This window comes from Eretmochelys imbricata, chromosome 2 (assembly GCF_965152235.1).
Source record: "Eretmochelys imbricata isolate rEreImb1 chromosome 2, rEreImb1.hap1, whole genome shotgun sequence".
NCBI lineage: Eukaryota > Metazoa > Chordata > Testudines > Cheloniidae > Eretmochelys > Eretmochelys imbricata.
The window spans coordinates 178,360,711-178,381,489 of NC_135573.1; the positions used below are offsets into that span (position 1 = coordinate 178,360,711).

Sequence of the window (20,779 nt, forward strand, 5' to 3'; positions counted from 1 at the left end):
TTTAGTTTCATAAAATACCTTAATGGAATCCAAGGAAGTTTCAGATAACCCTGAATTGTTAAGTGTACTGCATTGTTTTAATAAGCATGTTAGGGATTAGCATTTTCATTCACCTCCCAGCGTTTCAGAGTGATTATTATGTGATTTGATTTAACTGTCTCTTTAGGTGCAGGTATTTGGATTGTATTCAGGAGAAGAATTTCATGAAACATTTGACTGTCCTATCAAAGTAAGTACTTATTTAATCCTTAACAAGTACATTATTGTTGCTTTTAATAAAATAAGGGTTACACTGATTCTGTTGCTAAAAAATACTAGTTATTTGCCTTAATGTTATTTAAATCTCTAGAAAATAGTCATCTATCCCAGTCCAAAAGCTTTTGAGCTGGTTAGGTTGGGGAAAAGCTGATCTAGATTTTGTACAGTCTAGAGTATTATTGATGTTTTTAAAATACAAAAAGCAAAGCATGAGGGGGAAATTGTAAGGTTTCAGTTGTTTCCTGTCTTAGCCTATTCCTCTCTTTGTAGATCTGTGATTATAAATCTTGATGGTTCTGATAAGTGCTAGGTCAGTATTTTTGAATGGATTAGAATCTTAAATCTATTCTGGAATCAAGTGGTGGGTGATAGTGTCCCAATGATGATCCCTCTGTAGTAAGGGAAAACATCAGTTATGCCCCTCTTATCGTAGTCCAATTGGCTGTCGTCAGAGAATAGCAATAATAGAGTTGTGTGAAGAGCTAGGTGGCTTTTTCTTGGCGGGAAAGAGGGCAGTTCTTTTGGTGTATGATTTTCTTTTATGGAAGAGAACCGTGATAACATTTTTCCAACAATACTGAGTTCTGGCCTCTTGGGAGCTACCAAGCCATCTTAATGCAGAAAGACCCATTTTTCATCTCTCTACCTAGGAAAAGAGGTACAGCTGTAACAATCCATAATGGGTAAAGGTTGCATAGTGTGACAGTTGATACAGCATCAGTGTTGCAATTTAACAAATAAACAAATACTTCAGCCATTATACTTTTTCTCCCCCTTTAAACACAGATTGTTGCTGTCCACCCTCAGTTTGTAAGATCCCATTGCAAACAGTTTGTAACGGGAGGAAAAAAGGTAAGCTATCTCAATATTATAGATGACTTTTTACATCTTGTCTTCCCTTCCTCTTACATTTATGGATTCCTCTGTTAAAATGAATAAATATAAATATATTAAAAAAACCCCACTTACTAAATGTATCTATTTGAAAACCTAGAAGAGAGAAGCTATTTTTTCCTTCTCTTTATCCATTCTTTCAGAAAAACAAAAACAAAAAAAACATAAGGTTAAGTCTTGGAGGGAAAAATTAGCACTTTTTTAAATGTGAAGGACATTTTAATTATTTAAAAGCCAGGACTAAGAGAAATAATAATAAAAATAGTTTTGTGTTCTGACAAAATGTTGATGAGAATAATTGGACTTCATGGGCCAATTTCTCTTCATACCTCCAACCCTTTCCCATGAAAAATGAATTTGGCTCATAGTGTTACCTTCTGTGGTATATATTTTCTGGCTCTGTCCCTTTCCCTTATGAATAAAAACAACATATGCCAAACTGGGTCATAGTACATTTGTCCTTTAAGTCAATCTTGGGTTTTCATTTTTGTGCTTTAATGGAGTACGTAATCACTTGTGAGAGAGAATTTAGGCCCCTTAGTGGTAAACTTTGTGTGTCAAGGATTGACTTTTTGTCTCTTTTGTAGCCCTTGGTTCCAGGCAATTTGGTCTTTCTAAAGTTAATACTAAGATGTTTCATTCCTCACCTACCAAATAATGTAGTTTTGACTCCCAACTTCATTGTCCATAAATTCCAGAATTGACCCTATATCATTCAGTGTACATTTTAGGGTAAAACAGGGAAAAAAAATATTAACAATGCAACATGTGGTGATATTAGTTACATTCATGTAGCCATTTATTGTGACCCTTTCTTTTGAATTAAAAAAATGAACATTGACAGTTTTAGATTCATCAAACCGAATGAACTGTATCTGCTTTGCCAGATGACACAGCAATTCCAGTGCTGCTAATAACCTCTTTTCCATCCGCAGTACAATGTATTACTACTAGTCATTATTTAAAATAAATAAAATAGCTATGATGTGAATGGTTAAGTCAGCTTTAGCTGGCTGGCCAGAGCTGGCATTGCACTTTAGAATAGTGATTTCCAAACGGCACTCTCTACCCTAGCAATGCAACCTTAATCCCAGGTTGGTGCAGAGTGAAGGTTGGTGGTGTGGAGGGCTTGGAGAATGAGCCCCCTCCGCACTTAGCGTGCAATGGCAGCTCGTGTTCCACAGGGCTGGGTCTGGCTTCCCACTCAGGAATTGCAACTTAGCGCATAGGGTCATAGTGTCACTGCAGGTTTGGCATGGATGCCCTTCCAGCCAAGTTCAAGTGAATGGCGCTGCAATCCTGTGCTCCCTGTCACAACGCCCAGAGCGGGGAGCCGGAGCCAGGCCCAGCCCAGCGTGGTCAGTGTGTGAGGTGGGCTTGGTCTCCAACCCTCTCTTCCCCCTGCCCTCCTTGGCCTCCCCTCTACACTGGGCCCACAAACCATCTAGAACCTTCATGTGACCCACTGGTCACAACCCACTAATTAGAAACCACTGCTTTAGATAATGCACATCAATGGATGTCTCTCCCGGCAACGAAGTTGTCAAGCCTTTGAGTGGTGGTAATGATGATGTGGAGAGAGAAACTAAGAATTCATCAAATCAGGAAGCTCTGTCAGGTGGTAAAATAACTTGGATTCATCTGATGCTGAACGGAAAAAAACATCAGGGATTTAACACATCTCTTTGGTTATCTTTGATTACTTGACAGGCTGTTTTATATTCTGCCCTCTGGGAGATGGTATACTGATTCCTAATGCATGCCCATTTCCCCACTCTTCCTATTCATTTTTTGCTGAGAAAAAACTTTCCTCTTCAGGAAAACTTAAATATCATACACTAAGATATCAGTTAAACATTATAATAATAAAAAAAACCTAGAAATTTGTAATTTTATTCTATTAGAATATTTATTTTTTTAAAACCCTGTAATTAAACTTAAGATTGTGGCCCAGTATAAAAAATACAGTCACATTGTGCACTTAGTCTTTGCAAAATCATACCCAGATCTGTAATGAGATCTGAACAGACAGGCCTCTACACAATTGGGTTAGAGCGGAGATGGCATGCAATACCAACACTATTAGGTTCTGCTGAAACTAATGGGACTACCCTTTCGTTTACCCCCACCCCCCAAATCTAGCCTTTCAGATGTGAAGAAAACCATTTTAATATGACCAACTGCGGTGTCACCTGTCTGAGTAGCATCTTGAAATAATAGCTTTGAAAATCATGAACTGCCCCCATCCATCCCTGCAGGATTTTAACTCTGGTACCTAATAATAGTTTATATGCTAACATTTTTAACTGTTTCACTACTGATCATTTGAGCAGAGATCCAGCTATTGAGGAAGGACTCTACATAGAGTACTCCCACTTTTTTCATTCTCTTCTAGTTACATTATACATAGTCTTGAAAGGATTAGATTTCTATCAGTAAATGTGGATAAATGTTGTTTTCACCATACACACACAAAATGAAAATATTTCCATAGAGAATTGAAATTTACAGGTAGGCAAAGTAAGAAAAATGTTGCTTGAGAACCTATTAGATTTTGATTTCAGGCCATGTATTTTGTATATTTTAACATCTAATTTGGACAATTTGTGTTTTAATGGTTATAAAGTTTTAACTTTTTGAATCTCAGTGTCTGCTGTCATATCTCAGTGTCTGCTGTCATTAAATAATTATTGACTGACTACCCATTGACTACCCATTCATCATTTCCCTCAACTGTGAACATTTAAATAGATGAAAATAGAAAAACAGAAAAAAATGCTTACAAGCCATAATATTGCACAGCTGTGAAAATTTAAATTGATAAAAAAATACAAAAATGCCTAATATTATAAAATCATAAAAATCCAATTCTGCCAAGCCTGATTATTCATATAGTCATTTCAGAAAGAGTGAAGGCTGTTTACCATTTGAATGCTTGCACCTATTTATGGTGTCTGCAAGCCAGTGCGCCGAAGCCAGATACTTTTCCCATAATCGTACCGGTGGGGCAGATTGTGTGCCCTGTGTATGGTCATGCTGCTAGCCAAGGGCATAAATGAGTGAATTGTCCTGAACACTCTCAGTTCCTTCTCACTATCTGCGGACGGTAGTTGGAGCATGTGTCCTTGTTGTACTCTTTCCCGTTTTGCCTTTAGATAAAATGTTTCTAGATTTTATTGTTGTATTGGTACTCATTTTAGGAACATTTTTGTTTCATTTTGTTTGAGCTTTAAGCTTGAACTGGGGCATGCCTAAGACCCCGGGTTTTAAGCTCTGTTCTGAATGTAACAAATCTCTACCTGTCAGTGATCCTCACTCCCGCTGTTTTAAGTGTCTGAAGAAGGACCTGTGAGGCATAAGTGCCCTATCTGTAGGGGGGGTTAAGGACTAAGAAGTGGAGGGACATTTGACTAACACATCCTACTGAAGGCAGGTTGGTGCCCATCCTTGGCACCTAGGTGTTGGTACACAGGGGTTCAGACTCTACTCCGTCTCTGAGCATACCACCAGGTTTGGTGACATCTCTGTGTTGTTGAGAAGATACGATTCTCTGTCTCTGTTACCGCACAAGCAGCAGCAGTAGTTGAACGCTTCAACCTCTTCTAACCAGAAGAGGCCCTCTTCTAACCAGAAGAGGCCCTCTTCTTTGAATGCTAAGCCTCTGACAGAATCAGACAAGAAGATTGATACCAAGTTTAGAGCTAAGCCAACTCCAGATAGGTGCTTCCTGGTACCACATTCATTGTCTATGATGTAGAATCATTCATTCCACTGCTACATGAGATACTGTGGAGACTGACTCCATTGCTGGGACCTCCTGTGGCAGGGGTTCTCAGCCTTTTTCTTTCTGAGGCCCCCCCATCCCCACCCCGCAACATGCTATAAAAACTCCACGGCCCGCCTGGTCCACAACAACTCTTTTTCTGCATATCCAGTAGATTAAAAGTCATGGCTGGCATTAGGGAATAGCAAGCAGGGCAATTGTCTGGGGCTCCATGCCACAGGTGGCCCGCAAAGCTAAGTTGCTCAAGCTTCGGCTTCAGCCCAGGGCAGTGGGGCTTGGGCTTCAGCTCTAGGCCCCAGTGAGTCTACCACCAGCCCTGCTCTCTCGTTTATTTTGGCGGACACCCTGAAACCTGCTTGCGCCCCCCCCTCCCCTGCCCACCATGGGCCCTGGACCCCTGGTTGAGAACCACTGTCCTGTGGCATCAATGTCATCTATGATGCATCTTAAATTCTCTGTACCAAAGATGCGTGAGACATTTGCGGCAGTCAGGGGCTTCCTTTGCCTATCATTTATGGACTCACCACTAATGCAGGATGAGGTTCAGGGACCAACAATTCCTGCTATCTGAGCCCTGGTCCCAGGATCATCCTCTGCACCTATTCACTCAGCGCTGTTATAAACTGGGCACTTGTTGGTGTTTTGGGGGACCAGATGCTCTTCAGTGCAACAGGGCAGACATTTGGTACCTTCAACAGCAAAGCCACCAGTGCTTCCTGCAATACCATCTAATTCCTGTCAGACCAGGTCCTGGTCTTCTGCTACTCTCCCCAGAGTCACACCACCTTGGCCTTCAGACTGTTTACTACTTAGAGTCAAAGATGGCATCTTACATTCATTACAGAAGGTTTTATGCTTCTCCCCATTCATCCTTGCACAAGTCAAGTTCTCAGCACAGTCATTTGTCATAGAAGCAGGTTCAGGGAGACGATGTCTCGAGGCTGGGCTCTGGTATCATATGAGGTACAACAGTGGCCAGGTTCCCCCACACTCTCTTAAATCCTCATCTCCTAGCAGCTGCACTTCTAAGTCAAAGTCACTGTCAAGGCACGTGGTATGTGTCCTGGTACTCCGCAAGCAACGAACCTTATTCCTCCTGTGCCTGCCCCTTCTGGTACAGAGGTTCAGTGGTCAGCAGAACAGATTAATGCAGATTAAGGAAGCTCAACACTTCCTTAGCTTCCCTGCATGAGGTCGTCATCTCTGAATCATCCTCCCCAATTCCTCATGACTATAAGACATATCAGGAACTTTAAGTAGGGTAGCCACGTCCCTGGGTTTACAGGTGAAACAAGTTCAGGATAATTCACACAAGTTAGTGGATATTCTGCATACTGCAGGACCTGCTACAGTGGCTTTACCTGTTAGAAGGTCATCTTGGAGCCTTACAAAAACCTTTGGCAAACTTCCTCCTCTCTGATGCCCACTGCTAAAAGGACTGAGAAAAGATATCCATTTCCTTCCCAGAAGCATGGGTGTTTTTATTTGCACCCAATCTGAGGGCCTCTGGTAATGACTGCTGTGAATGAAAAGGTGAAATGGGGATGACCTATATCTGCTCCCAAATACAAAGATGCAAAGAAATTGGATTTGTTTGGGAGAAAGATGTATTCTTCATCAGGATTGCAGTTTAAAATTGCAAACCATCAAGCTTTGTTGGCTCACTTTGACTACTCTAACTGGGCTTCCATCTTGAAATTTATGGTCAAATTGCCAGATGATGCTAAAGTGGAGTCCAGAATACAGCTGACTCTTGGTTGCTCAGTGGCTAACTCCCCAGGAAGCTGTTTCCTTGAAGTTTAGAATGTTCTCTTAACTAGCATGAATGCTTAGCTTCGAAAATGGAGGAGGTTCTCTGTGATCTCAGTAGAAAAGTAACTCTCCTTCACAGGCTCCCATACAGTGTATTCTGGTTTACCTGCTTCATCTGAAGGAAAAAAGAACTCTGCCAGTTCCCTGAAAGTTAATCTGGCAGCTTTCTCAGCATTTCATCCTCCTATAGAAGGAAGGTCTGTTTTTTCCACCCCTATGACTGTTAGATTCTTAAAAGGATTGGACAGGCTCTTCCTTCCTATAAAAGACCATACCATCCCAGGATCTAAATTTGGTACTGGAGTTTTAATGGGGCCCCCTTTTTTAAGCTTTTAGATACTTGCACCATTTTTCATGTCTCAAAGAACGTGGCATTCCCAGTGGCTATTATTTTGGCCAGGAACAGCAGAATTTCCAGCTTTGGTTGCATATACGGTTTTTAAAAATAAAAATACAGTTAGTTTGTGTCCACACCCTACATTTCTCACTAAAGTAGTGTTTGACTTTTCATCCAAATCAGCCTATATAGTTACTAACCATTTTTTCCCCTGAAACCTCACTCTCATAAAGAGGAGTAAAAATGCCATACTTTGGATGTCCAGAGGGCATTAGCCTTTTAACAGGTCAGGATTAAGCAGTTTCAAGTGTCTCCATAATCATTTGTCTCCTTTGCTGACAGGATGAAGGGACAACCGATCGCTGTGTGGAGGCTCAACTATATCCATCTGGGTTATCTGGCTAAGGTTCTACCGCCTCAAAGAGTTTTAGCACACTTTACGAGAGCACAAGCAGCCTTGACTGCTTTCTTATGTCACATACTCCTTCGTGACATTTTCAGGGCTGTGACTTGTTTCTTTGTTCATACCTTCACCACTCATTATGTTCTGTCCCAGGCCTCAAGGGATGATGCTAGATTTAGGAGAGTGGTCCTTGTTTATGTAGACTCTGATACCTTCCTCCATGTGGAACTGCTTGTGAGTCACCTGATGTGGAACGGACATGTGCAAGCACTCAAAGAAGAAAAAAGTTACATAACTATTCGATAACGGTTGTGCTTTGAGATGTTGCATGACCCCTCCATGACCCACTCTCCTTCCCCTCTATACTGGAGTCTCAAAAAATACGGGTTTTGGGTGTGAAGGAAATGGAGGGTGGGGTCAAGGTGGCTCCATCTCTTTATACCCTCAGCTAGCAACACAAATGTGCACAGGGTGCATGCACCGCCTGATGGATACCACTATGAGAAAAAGACCTCTGGCTTTGGGTCCTCTGGCATACACACACCTGAAGTAGAATGGACATATGCAACATATCTTGAAGAACAACAGTTATTGAACAAATATGTAATTATTTTGTTTGTTTTTTCCTTGAATGTTTTGCTTGCATTGGTCTATCCCACTATATACTATTTTAGTAGCGTTTGCGGCCCCTAGTCTAGAAAGCACTTAAACATGCGTTTTATTGCATCCCCTTTTGTTAATTTTAATATACCTGCTTTAGTGTTGCACTTAATACCCTGAATCAGGGCCTATGTTTATTAATTACCTCCTCCTCAATGCTATTTGCTTTGAGACAAATCAGTCCTTCATAAAGGATATGGCATATAATATCTCATAATGTCCAAGGAGCTATTATCATCCATTATGTGAATATTGTGGCCAAATTATAGACATGAAAAAACATCTAAGGGCTTGGCTACACTTGCAAGTTAGAGCACATTAAATCAGCCATGGGCACCCTAACTCGGAGGTGTTCACACTGGCAACGCACTTAGAGCGCCTGGACTATGCAGCTGGAGCACTCCTGGATATCCGCCTCCATGAGAAGCATAGAGCTTGCTGTGCCCGGGCTGGAGCAACGGGGTGTCAGTGTGGATGACGTATTGCATTACTGCACTGTGATTGGCCTCCGGAAACGTCCCATAATCCCTTGAAGTCAAGTGGCCACTCTGGTCAATGTTTTGAACTGGGCTGCAGGCATGCGGATATTCCCTTTCAAAGCTCCGTTTCTGGCAGCCGGGACACAAAGCAAACCATTACTGTGGAATGCTCCTGCTGCAGAGGCAGGCATTTGTGTGAGAGAGAGAGGGAGGGGTAGGGGTGAGGGCTGATTTCGGGGTTTCCCCCTTCCCCTCCGCTGCTGTCTGAACTTACAAGACAGCATGCTGACACACTCTGCCCACCAAAACATAGTCTCTCCCCCCACATACACACAACACACTCCCTGTCACACTCCACCCATCCATTTGAAAAGCATGCTGCAGCCACTTGCACACTGGGATAGCTACCACAATGCACTACTCTCTTTGGCGTTGCAAGAGCTGCTAATGTGGCCAGGCCACTGCGCTTGCAGCGAACAGTGTGAACACATGATAGTGCTTTCCCTGCTGCTGTCTCTGAGGGCTGGTTTAACTCCCGGCGCTCTACATCTGCAAGTGTAGCCATAGCCTAAGTAGTGTGCTGGGTGTAAGGATATATAATTATAAAATCTTGATCCCAGCATTGAGTGGATCTTCGGAATCTGTGTGGTTCTTTGGGTGAATATATTTTAAAAACACCATTGTACTCAATAAACAACAATGGCTCCTTTAGGAGCCATTAAAGTGATCAGACATTGAAAAAATTTATTTATGTTGTACAAGCTCTGCAAAGCTACTAAACTTAATATGTTCTGTAGACACTTCAGAGGTTTTTAAAAGAAAAAACATTGTGCTGTGGTCAAATTAAAATGCAAAGCCAATCTTTTACTTACACAAATAGTAAAATATATATAATATATATCCTGCACTGTTAAACCTATTCATCTAAATAAGAAATGCAAAATTATTGAAAATGTGGATAAAATAATTGCCCCATATTGTCGGCCAGGACCAGCTTTTTAGAAATAAATGTTTTTTCTTCTCCTGAAAAGTGTAGGTGTATTATGGAAGTGCACTGATACGAACTCAACTAGAGGCAATGGCTATGGTACTAAATACATTGTCCTTTCTTAACTCTGCAATTAAGTACAGTACCATTTTGAATGGAGCACTTGGCAGATGATGGTAACCCTGAAATAATAATAATAATAATAATAATAATATATTGTAAATAACAGGGCATCCCTGGCCAGAGCAGGCAGTAGAGTTTCAAGGCATGGGGAAAAGACAAATACTGTGCTATTGGAGGCAGTAAACTTCTGCCTGAAAAAAAGGTCTAATCTTTAAAAATAACAGGGTGAAAGCTAGCTAATGAGGGTGGTAAAGCTGAAATAAAGGTATTCTTCACTTCACCCTTAGAATGCTGGCATTTACTAACCTATTGGTTAGGTGAACAAAACAAGTATCCCCTGTATTTGGAGCATTACAGGCAAAATGAACTGGGAAGGAAGATAAAAGATATGTAAGTTCCAAAATCAAGTTATTGGATATTATCTCTTGTTCAAAGATACTTTAAATTGCTCTGCTCTTCTGAACTCTTTCTCTTGGTAAAGCCATTGATGACACTTTACACTTCGTGCTTTGACCAATATCAAAAAGTGATTAGTGAAGGCACTTTTCAGGATATTGCTAGGATATTGGTTAGTTACTGATGCCTTCCACTGTTACACAGGATCAATTTAGGTATGTTTGTTAATTAAGATTTTGTGGGCCTATCTTACTAGATGGTGTGGACACTTAGCACATTCCAGCTGATGCTCAAGCCTCTTGAAATCAGTAAGAAATAAGGGTGTTCATCACCTCATGGGATCAGGCACTTAATTCTAGGGCTTACATTTTTCAGAGTGACTAGCGATTTTGAGTGCCACAATTTTTGGGTGCCCAACAGGAAACACCTTTTAAAGGAATGTAATTTTTAGCCTAAGGGTGCTGAGTTCTTTCTGGAAATGAAAATTTTTCTTAGGATGTCTTAAGTTGAGCACTCAAAATTGCTAGTCAGTTTTTAAAAAATTAGGCATAGATTTCTGTTGTTAGAGAGGCTGGAGGTACAAGGAATAATTTTCAAATATGGATGTCCCCAATACATTTTCTAAGCATATATGTATGATATAGTATTTTTTAAAGAGCATCTAATTTAGGTGCCCAAGTTTGAACACTAGGCCCTTTATCTTGCATGTCGTAACAATAGCGAAAAGTCTTTGGCATATTGGCAAACTCTTAGTTTAAACCCCTAAACTAATTTTTTCAGTACTAGAATTCCAGGGCAGCATTCATAGTCTCCACTGCTTGACACATCACAAACAAGTTATTCTAAATTCTGTTTCACTTCCAATTTATGGCAATCTCTAATACAGAAATAGAATAGAGATCTTGAACAATTCACAGATGGGAAGGGAGAAATAGCATTCTTCTCATAAAGCTGCAGCTGCTGCTACCAGCATAGCAGTGAAATTTGTATGTTAAAGTCAGGTCTGCCACAGAATGTCTCAGTTTTTTTTATTTTTAATTGTCTGATTTTTTTTTTTTTTTAGTGTCAGCAGATGCAGTTTAACTTTGCTTTTTGAGTGAGCAGATGACCTTTACCTCTGAACCCTACAATATGTACTTCATAATCGCTGGCTGGACTACTTTGACAAATTATTAAATTGTCAGGATGCTGTTTGCAGCAGAGTCCATTTTTAGAAACCAGATAGTCAGCTGTTTGGCATTGCGTTGTGTAGAAGAAGAGTGCCAGACAAGAAAGGCAGATTGCTTTGTAAGCTGTAAAATGTCAGTCAGTAAATACTGAGAGGTCCAGTTTAAGTGAAGTGAAGTAAGAGCAAGTACTATGGCAATCTGTGTCCAGGCATTGGGTAATTTACCTTAAACAGGGTACAGGCTGAAGCATTCGCCAAGCCAAAGTAATTTCTAGCTATGACTTGCTCACAAGGATGTAGGATGTTTTGAATATACTTGATATATGTAGTGATATTCTTTAGATGAGTGCTCTAATAGTAGTGATGTCTTCTTCACTTAGTAAACAGATAGTCTAATACGTATATGTCACCTGATGGGCTTTTTCCCCCAGTCAACACCATATGCATCTTGTTCAGTCAGAGAGAGAGAATTAGAATTCACTTGTGTAGTATATGGAAGTAAATCATATTTATAATCCATATATTTGTGTGTAGAAACATACAGTGTGTGTATATAAAAATATTTAACAGCTGTACCTGAGATCTAAACATAAAGTATCAAAATACATGAAGTGTAGAAAGGTATACATACGTTTAACAAGATAATTAACTTCTTAGTATGGGAAGTTTGGATTTTCAGGTTAAATCACGCTGTTGGCAGTTTGTGTGCCGGTGATCAGTAGAATCCATCAGTTAAAACAGTTAAGATTTAATCCAATAGAAATAGTCTCCCTGAATCCTCCTGGGTTTGAAGCTATGGAATTTATTCACAGTTATGTTGTTGTTAGTTATAGTTTATTTGGGAGAAACGGCCCTCTATTTATTGGCCACAGCCTCTGCTGCCTTCTTTGAATCCACCCACCTCATTGCCATTTGTAACAGGAGTATTTATTTGCACTATACATATATATAACATTGACTAATTCTGCATTCCTGGCTAAATACAAATCTTAATGTACAGTATTAGGTTGGGTTAGTAACGTGTATCTGTACCTTGGGTTTGTCACTTAACCTCTCTGATTTGATACGGAAAAAAAAATGGGCACGTTGCTTCCCCACATCCACTGCAGTAGTGTCCAATATCATGTGCAAATGTTAAAACTCTTCAGTATCTTCAAGAAGAAATAACTACACGTTATTTTTATGTAATCTAGATACAGGTAATATCCCACATTTTGCATGTAGAAATTAGCTGTAAAGAACAATTTGTTCCCTTTGAAACTTTTGATTTTTGTGTGGAAAGAGTGTTTTTCATTTCATTGTTGTGAAAATAGTATTTGGTAGCTGGAAAAAATCAGTTTAAATTTCATCCCATTGACACTGCTGTTGCTGTAGTCTTTGGTATCTTTATTCAGATGATTGAGGATTCCTATTCATAGTTTAAAGACTGAGGTTACATGTAATTAGGATTAGTGCTAATTGCATGACAGGCTCCATTAGGTCAAAACACAAGTCTATTCTCTTTAGTGGCTGCACTCCACAGAAGAGTTCTGAGCTCTCTCCAAGAAGGCTGATATATTAATAGTGCAAGATCCACAGAGTGGTGTTCAATAATCCAGTTGAATTACATTGACTCAGTTTTAACATCAACAAGTCCTCTGCTCAATCCCGTTGAACAAGCTACCAACGAATACGTTTCAGCAGGCTTCTCTTACTGTTGCCACAGTTAGAAGTGCAGGGGTTGACTATAGGCATGTGTGTGCTTATTCAACATTTAGAAAATTCCTGAGGAGTCTTTCATTAAAACACCATAAAACAAATAAAGTGGTGAGAAACCAAGAAGATTCCAATGTGGCAAAGCTTTGCCCACCCTTTCTCTGTAATAGTGAGGAATTTGGGTCAAGGCCTGTATCTAGTGTGATAATGTCAGAGAAGGTTTAGGTTGGTTTGTTTTATTGCAGCCATATTATAATATGATACATTATACAAGCAGGAGATATTGGGATATGCATCTTAAACACTGCTATACTGTAACAAAGAACTGGAGAGATCTATCAGTACAAAACAGAGAGAAGAATGAAGGATATTGTAGAGAATGCAAGGAAGTGATTTTGCTACTGTTGCTGAAAAATAAATACTGAGAGTGCCAGCTGCCAGAAAGTGGATTTATGGGAAGTAAAGCCCTAAAATACCTTCCCCAACCAGAAAGAGAGAGGGCAGGGGAAACCCTGTCTTGGAAACTTTTTTTTTCTCTCTACGTACATAGCTCCCATTGAGTTTAAATTGTTTTTGGTTTTGTGATGATGACAATTCAATATTATAGCTGTGTGGAAAATGAACTAAATAAATTAACCAACTGTTTTTAAGAGAAATATGCTCAATGGATTACAAACTTCTAAAATGCTTTGTAGAACATTCATGTTCAGTGAGTCTCAAGGTGGCTGTATTGTGAGGAAAAGAGAAATAGATTTTATTAAATGTCAGTAAAATAGGGTGTATAGTTTTATTGCAGTTAAATTAGTATAACATTTTTGAGAGAAGAATGTTGTCTTATTGAAGCCACTAGATTAGGAGTTCTTTCTGTTGGCACCAGTATTAGTTACTGTTGCACTTTTGGAAATGGAAGGCTGACCTTGTGATTAGGACACTGGTTTGAGATTTAGGAGACTGGGTTCAACTCCCTCCTCTGCTACAGACTCCCTATGTGACGTGGAACAAGTCACTTAATCTCTGGCCCCAGTTCAGGGAAACTCCATACTTATATGCTGTCCTGTATGGGGACGTTTTCCTCAGTGGGGCCTCTGTTTCTTCATCTGCAAAATGGGGTTAGCAATTCTTCTTTTCTCCCAGCCTTTGTCTGTGTCAACTCTGATCCGGCAAACACTTGTTTTGCATTTCATGGGGAAACTATTTATGTGCGTAAAGGTAGGCACATATGTAAGTGTTTGGGGCTTACACCTATAAATTATTCAGGGCAGGGGTTGTCTGTTGTGGTGGGGTGAGATTTCAAAACAGCAATATGGCACAATATGTAGATGTTCCTTCCCCCGACTCCCCCCACAAAAATATTCTTCACTATAGGCAGGTGGGTTTACACAGGTATTAAGAATCCATAAAGGACATTGTCTACCATAATATAATAATTCTAAATTGGTGTGTATTGTGGGTCTAAATAATGTAACATTGCCTATCCTATATAATGCTTTAGGAAACAGTTGACGTTCAAATAGAATTTAGTTGAACTTCAAAGCTATCTTTAATACTTTTTCTACTAAATTTATATTATTGAGGAAAGTTTAGCACCATTTAAATGAACTAGTGTAAGCAAAAATTTTCACATTTATTTTGGAAATCTTAAATTTCTCGAGTATTAATTTAAGGCCTAATTTTCAGAGGTGCTGGGCACCCACGGTTCGCTTGGAGTTGAGGGGTTCTCAGAACCACTGGAAATCATTTGTTATAATGGCTATCAGTTCTTTGCTGCTGTTTTAATTTAATTCCTTGTTACAAACCTCATCTTTTTTTCCAGTGTGTTTGGCCAACAATAGGTAACATATAGGACCAAACAGTGGGATGTATGCTTTCTTAAACCCTGATTTGGGCATATTTTTGTAAATATATTCAGTTTGTTCTTATTCAGCAGCTTGTATATGTAAATATCATACATTCTGAAAGTGCCAGGAATTTATCCTGAACGAATAAACACTTGAAAACTTGTACCAAAAGTACACGTGTTTACTGTTAATTGTTCATTATTCTCTAATCTTAAAAGTTTGTCACTCACTGTGGGAGCCTTAACAAAACCACGTATAATAGAGAGGTTTAAAAGTGTTTTTCCAAGGGAACTCAGTGAACACTTATGAATAACAAATATATTTTCAATGATCACAATCTGCTCACAAAGAGAAAGGGGTTAAATTTGCAATCAATATTGTTCACTATAAATGTAGCCACTTTTAATACTGGTGTGAATAATAAAGTTAACACTTCTTTCTAGTTAAGTAAATATCACACATTTGAAGTACTTTAACTTAAAAGAATTAAAACAAACACTTGAAGAATAACTTTATTTTTTTTTCCATCAAGCCTTTCTTTAATATTATGTAAATTAGCAAAAATCATTTCCAATTCTAAGTTCCCTGTATTAAAGTTCTCTTGTCATTATTTTTCAGTTCAGCTTAATTTTATATTAAAGCAAACAAGCCAAATGATTCATGCCACTTAAAGTTCTTTTGTTTGTGACTTGTTCGTAGATTATATGAACAAAGAAACAATTATCCATAGACATTGACAGGTGTTACTGAAATCATCTCATTTTGATGGGGGAGAAATTGCAAAGCGTGTGTTAAGTTAGAAAGCGTTCTCTCTGCAGTGCATTTGACATGTAAAACTTGCTGATAAAACTTCCATTTTCTGCCTCCAGTTAAACTTTTTCTGGGAATATCTGTCTTTTGGTGCCATCTTGTGGTCATACAAAAGACATGCAATCTGTATAGCTGTCACCTGAAGCCTTGTTTATAATAAGTGTGTTTTTTAAACAATCATCTCTGATCATCCAAATCATTTATGCATTTAGAGAAAAAAATGTTCCATCTGTAGGCAAGTTTGTCTGTAATAGTTTCTTGCATTTGAATTGTTTCCTTGGTATCTTAATATCTTGGTATCAATACATGCATAAGTGGTTTCAGGGAATAACTTTACACATGAGTAGTCCGGTTATATGCACATGAGCTACTCATTGAAGTAGTTGAGTTACTCATGTGGATAAGTGTTGGCGGGATTGGGGCCTTCAACTGTAAGCTTTCCAGGGCAGGGGCTTTGGCTTTTTCATGTGTTGCTAATAAGCTGACCGCACCCCAGAAATGTTAATACCATATTAAATAAAAATGTGTTGGAAGTACACTGGAATGGATTAACACTTGGATTGTCCTGGAAACAATCTTCATTTAGTTAACCATTATTTCTCTTTTGCTGTGAAGTACTTACCAGTTTCAGAAATTATTTAAAATTACTGTATATGGTTTTTAAATATAATAGAAACCTTTCTTATAGGCAGAAGGCAGGGTTCCTGTCCCAAAGAGTTTGCAATCTAATCTGCATGGGTGGCCTCTTATGCCTATGTAGAGCCCCCATTGAAATAAAGGTGGTTCTGCATGGCTGTAAGGGATCCGATCGTGGGATTGGAGCCTACATATCATGGCTTGATTGGTGCTAGTTATGCCGTACATGCAGAAATCTATGTCTAATCTCCTATTACGTGAAAGGAGCAGTGGTCTCATGGTTAAATTGATGGACTGGAGTCAGAAGATCTGGATTCTATTCTCAGTTTTCTCGCTTACCTGCAGCCACGTGAGCAAATCACTTCACATCCCTCTGTGGCTTGGTTTCCCCGCCTTTATAATGTGTGTAATTATGCCCTCCTTTTCAAAGCCATTTCATAAGTGCCATATAAGAGCTTATTATTATTGTTAATGTAGATTTAATTCTGAAATAATAAATGTATTGCTTTGACATTGGAAACTATTTAAAATATTTGACCTTATTGCTTCTCTTTTTGTTTGGTTGGATGACACTTTTTTCTTTTTCAATTCAAACACAAAGATTAGAAATACTTACTAATCAAAAAAAGTTTTATTTTATATATAGCAGTACTTCACAGAACTATGCTTTTGTTACACTCCTCCATAGTTGCTATTATATGAGAAGACTTGGATGAACAGATGGAAACCTTCTGTTTTACACGAAGGAGAGGGAAACATAAGAAATGTAAAATGGAGAGGACACTTAATTGCTTGGGCCAATAATATGGTAAGTATTTACTATAGTATCTTGCCATCTCTGGTAAATATACATGGAAAGTTACCTGGTATTGTTGCATCAAATTTTGCTGATACTTGAAGCATTTTAAAGTGTCAGTTTGTCAGAATGCTCCTTTTATAAAATACTCTACTATATTAAAACATTTGTCTCCATTATTCAGAATATTAATACAATCAAACATTGAGAAGAATGTATTTTTGAGGTGTGTTTTTCTCTCTCTGTCTTCAGTACACTCACTGTTGCTGTATTCTTCTGAAGGACTGTAGACACTTACCCCTGTGCAAACCCCTATTAGAGATGCACCCTGCCCCTGTGGAAAGCAGCGTTGACACCAGTGCTGCTTGCACTGGGCAGCCGCCATACTGAATCACATTATTGGACCCATACTTTAAACTGATGAATGGTGTCTACATTGAGGTTTGCACCTGTGTAGTGTGACCAGACAGCAAATGTGATAAATTGTGACAGGGGGTGGGGGTAATAGGAGCCTATACAAGAAAAAGACCTATAAAATTGGGACATCTGGTCACCCTACACCCGTGCAACAACATCAGTGTAGTTCCATGGGTGCAATCTTTTTTTAAAAAAAAAATCCTAATTTGGATAGGCCCTTGGGAGTCCCCCTTGGAAAATACTTAGCAGAAAATCGACTCTTTTTAATAAAAGTATAATTCATAGATTAAGACCTAAAGGAACCACTGTAGTCATCTAGTCTGACCATCTGGATAACACAGACCATGGAATTTCACCCATATTTGCAGCTCAAACTACAAGGTCAGGGCCTAAATTGAGTAAAAACGCCAAAGCCCAATAGTGATGAGTAAAAAATGCCAAAGCCCAGTGTGGGTAGCATTTTCAAAAGCAACTGAGTCTCATTTTCAAATGTGACTTAGGCACTTAGGAACCCATCACTTATGAAAATGGGATTTTAGCCCTTTTGAATGTTACCCTTTTTCTATTAGTTATTTTTTGAAGCTGAAGTACTCAAGGAATTTTTTTCAGTAGTTGCTCTGTTCCATTTTTAGAATTAATTTATATATAATCAACAGGCATTGCCTGCCAAATCTGTGACATGCTTCTTCTGGACAACTCTGCCATTGGAGAATGCAGCTTCAATGGCTGTTTCATCTTCCTGCATGACCACAGCTGAAGAGCCATTCTTTTCAGAGCCATGCAATTAAAATATTTATTCTATGAGAATCTGCTGGGAGTAGATATGACAGTTGAAGAGAGGTGTCTCTAGAGAGTACCACATAGGAACATGGAATACTAATAACATGCTGAAAGCCGTCTGTCAGAGACAAAAAAGTCACAGCCAGGCTTTTTCTTATGTTGAAAGTGAAATGATGCTTGCCCCCCAGAAGATTAATATATTTGACTCTTGACCCTTTGTTTTTCTCTTAGCCTTTTTAATTTCTAATGTACTCCTTATCCAGTGCAGTTAGTGTTCCGTACTGTTGAGACCACTTTAAAGAATGCCTTTTGTGTCCTCATAACTGTCTGTATGTTACCATTTAGCTATGTTGGTCTTATTCTCTCCTCAAGTTCCTTTTGACATGTTGTGTACAAATCTTTTGAGCTTCTGCTATTCTGAAATAGCCATCAGATTGAATCTATAATTGTAAGGCCTGATTCTGCCATAAGACATGTTTGTTGTTTGTTCCCCTCTGTGCTTGAGCCACAGACAGCATGAGCTAGTTACAGGGCTTACAGTTAAGGGACACAGGGTGTATCTACTGGGAACCTCCAAAGCTAAAAACATGAGCCTTTTCAGTTTGAGCTAAAAGACTAAGGACTTGTCTACACAATGCTTTAGTCTGCACCAGAGGGGTGTAAATGTTAGCCTGTATTAGCATGCGGTGCACTAAGTGGTTCTGTTTCTATGTTAACACATGCTAGGGAATTTTTAATCCTCCCCAACACAGCTCAGCAAGATTTTGAAGGTGGGACTGGTTTTAGAGATGCTGGAGCAGGGGATTGGCCATCCTTTGTAGCATCATCTTCTGCTCTGTCTGCAGATAAACCCAAAGAGATCTCATTGGGAGAGGTAATGCTGCTTAAAACAGCATTAACGTCCATGGAGACTCCTCCTTGGCTGTAAGTGAACAGCTGTGGAGAGGCTCAACTGATAGAATCTTTTACCTGTATCTGGTCATTCTCTCCCCAAAAATGTTCTGACAAATCTGCAAACCTCACCAGGCTCCTCCTTCTAGAGTGGGTAATTGCTAGCAAACTTAATAAAAGAAACACTGCAGCTTTCTACTATGTACTTTCTATTTCTTTTGATTGTTTTCTTTTAATTTTGAGTTTAGTTTGCTTTAAAAAACATTGTCTTCTACTTCAGACATGCTGATGCTCTTCTTTTTTTTGTCTCCTCACTCCATCTGCACATCCAGCCCCTGCCTTCTCTCTGTTCCTTCCCACAATTTCACAAGATCCTTCTGCTCTGGAGCTCCTTCTGTCTCAGATGTTGCTATCTGGTGCTTTTTCTCTTCCTCTTTACTGTGTCTCTATATCCTATCCTATCACTTATTAAATGGGTTAAAATATGTCTCCCTTGCTTGTATCTCTTGAATTTCTCTTCTCCTGGGTTACATTGGTCTTAATATTGAACACTTATATTTTTCTGCCATACATTCTTTTGACACAGCTGTTTGCTGTAACTTATACTATAGACTAAACATGCTGTCATGTAACGCCGAACACGACAATGTTTTGAGATGCAGTTTGTAGGAGAGATGGCATAGTAAGTAAGATTGGATTGTATTTAACTTCCAGGGTGTGAAGATACTTGACGTGATCTCCAAGCAAAGAATTACCAATGTGCCTCGTGATGATATAAGCCTTCGCCCAGATATGTATCCCTGCAGCCTTTGCTGGAAGGATAATTTAACACTGATTATTGGCTGGGGAACTTCAGTAAAGGTATAATTACCTGCCCTTGTAATAAATGCTTGCTGTTATCACAGATAGAAAAACAAAGGTTAGTTTTGAAAAGCAAAGACAATTGAAAAGAATGGAATTTGGTTTGACAACTGTGTGCAGAACTCCTGCTGCCGTAGAAATATCATTGGGCTGACCCTCATGAGGAGGAGTAATGACAGACACCCAACGGTCAGACAGATTTCTCTGCACATACGGTGTGTGTAATCCCCGGGGAGTTTTTTCTTTTCTGTGCCTTCAAGAGATTACCTCTTTTGAAAGCACCTAGAGAGTTGTCGAATTCATTTATTTTTATTAGCATAAGCAAGAACAGCTTGTCATGAGGTGGGGTTTTTGTGACTGCTGAAATGGATACACAATTACCTTCAGCCATGGAAATGGAGAGGAATATTTTTCTTTCAATCCTGTTTTAGCAGGGAGCTGGCATTTTAAACACATGCACTGGAGGCGTGTATTATTTGCTGAGACTCGTGCCTGATAAATTTGTTACAAGAATGTTAGATGCTTTCTAATAACAGACTGCTACATTAGTGCTCAGTGGTAAATTTAAAAATGGCTGGTCTGAGCAAATGGTATGGGGGAGGATATAATGAGATGGGAAACATCTTTTTTGTGACATTTAAATCTTGGAAGAGTTTTCTATACTATGAGGTTTGTTTAAAAGTTTTGCACCTGTTTTTATACATTTGCAAGTCATAACATTCATACACCTAGACCAAGAGTGCTTTGTAAATC

General features: G+C 39.1%; 1 protein-coding gene across 3 annotated transcripts in view; it reads left to right on the forward strand.

Annotated features, from left to right (window-relative positions):
- VPS41 (VPS41 subunit of HOPS complex) overlaps nucleotides 1–20,779 on the forward strand; it is a 166,893-nt gene that overhangs the window by 62,570 nt on the left and 83,544 nt on the right. For all 3 annotated transcript variants that reach the window (XM_077811011.1, XM_077811010.1, XM_077811012.1), the window contains 4 exons: nucleotides 167–229; nucleotides 1,045–1,110; nucleotides 16,970–17,089; nucleotides 19,880–20,026. In XM_077811011.1, coding sequence (XP_077667137.1) covers nucleotides 167–229; nucleotides 1,045–1,110; nucleotides 16,970–17,089; nucleotides 19,880–20,026 — 396 coding nt within the window. The remainder of the gene's footprint in view (nucleotides 1–166; nucleotides 230–1,044; nucleotides 1,111–16,969; nucleotides 17,090–19,879; nucleotides 20,027–20,779) is intronic.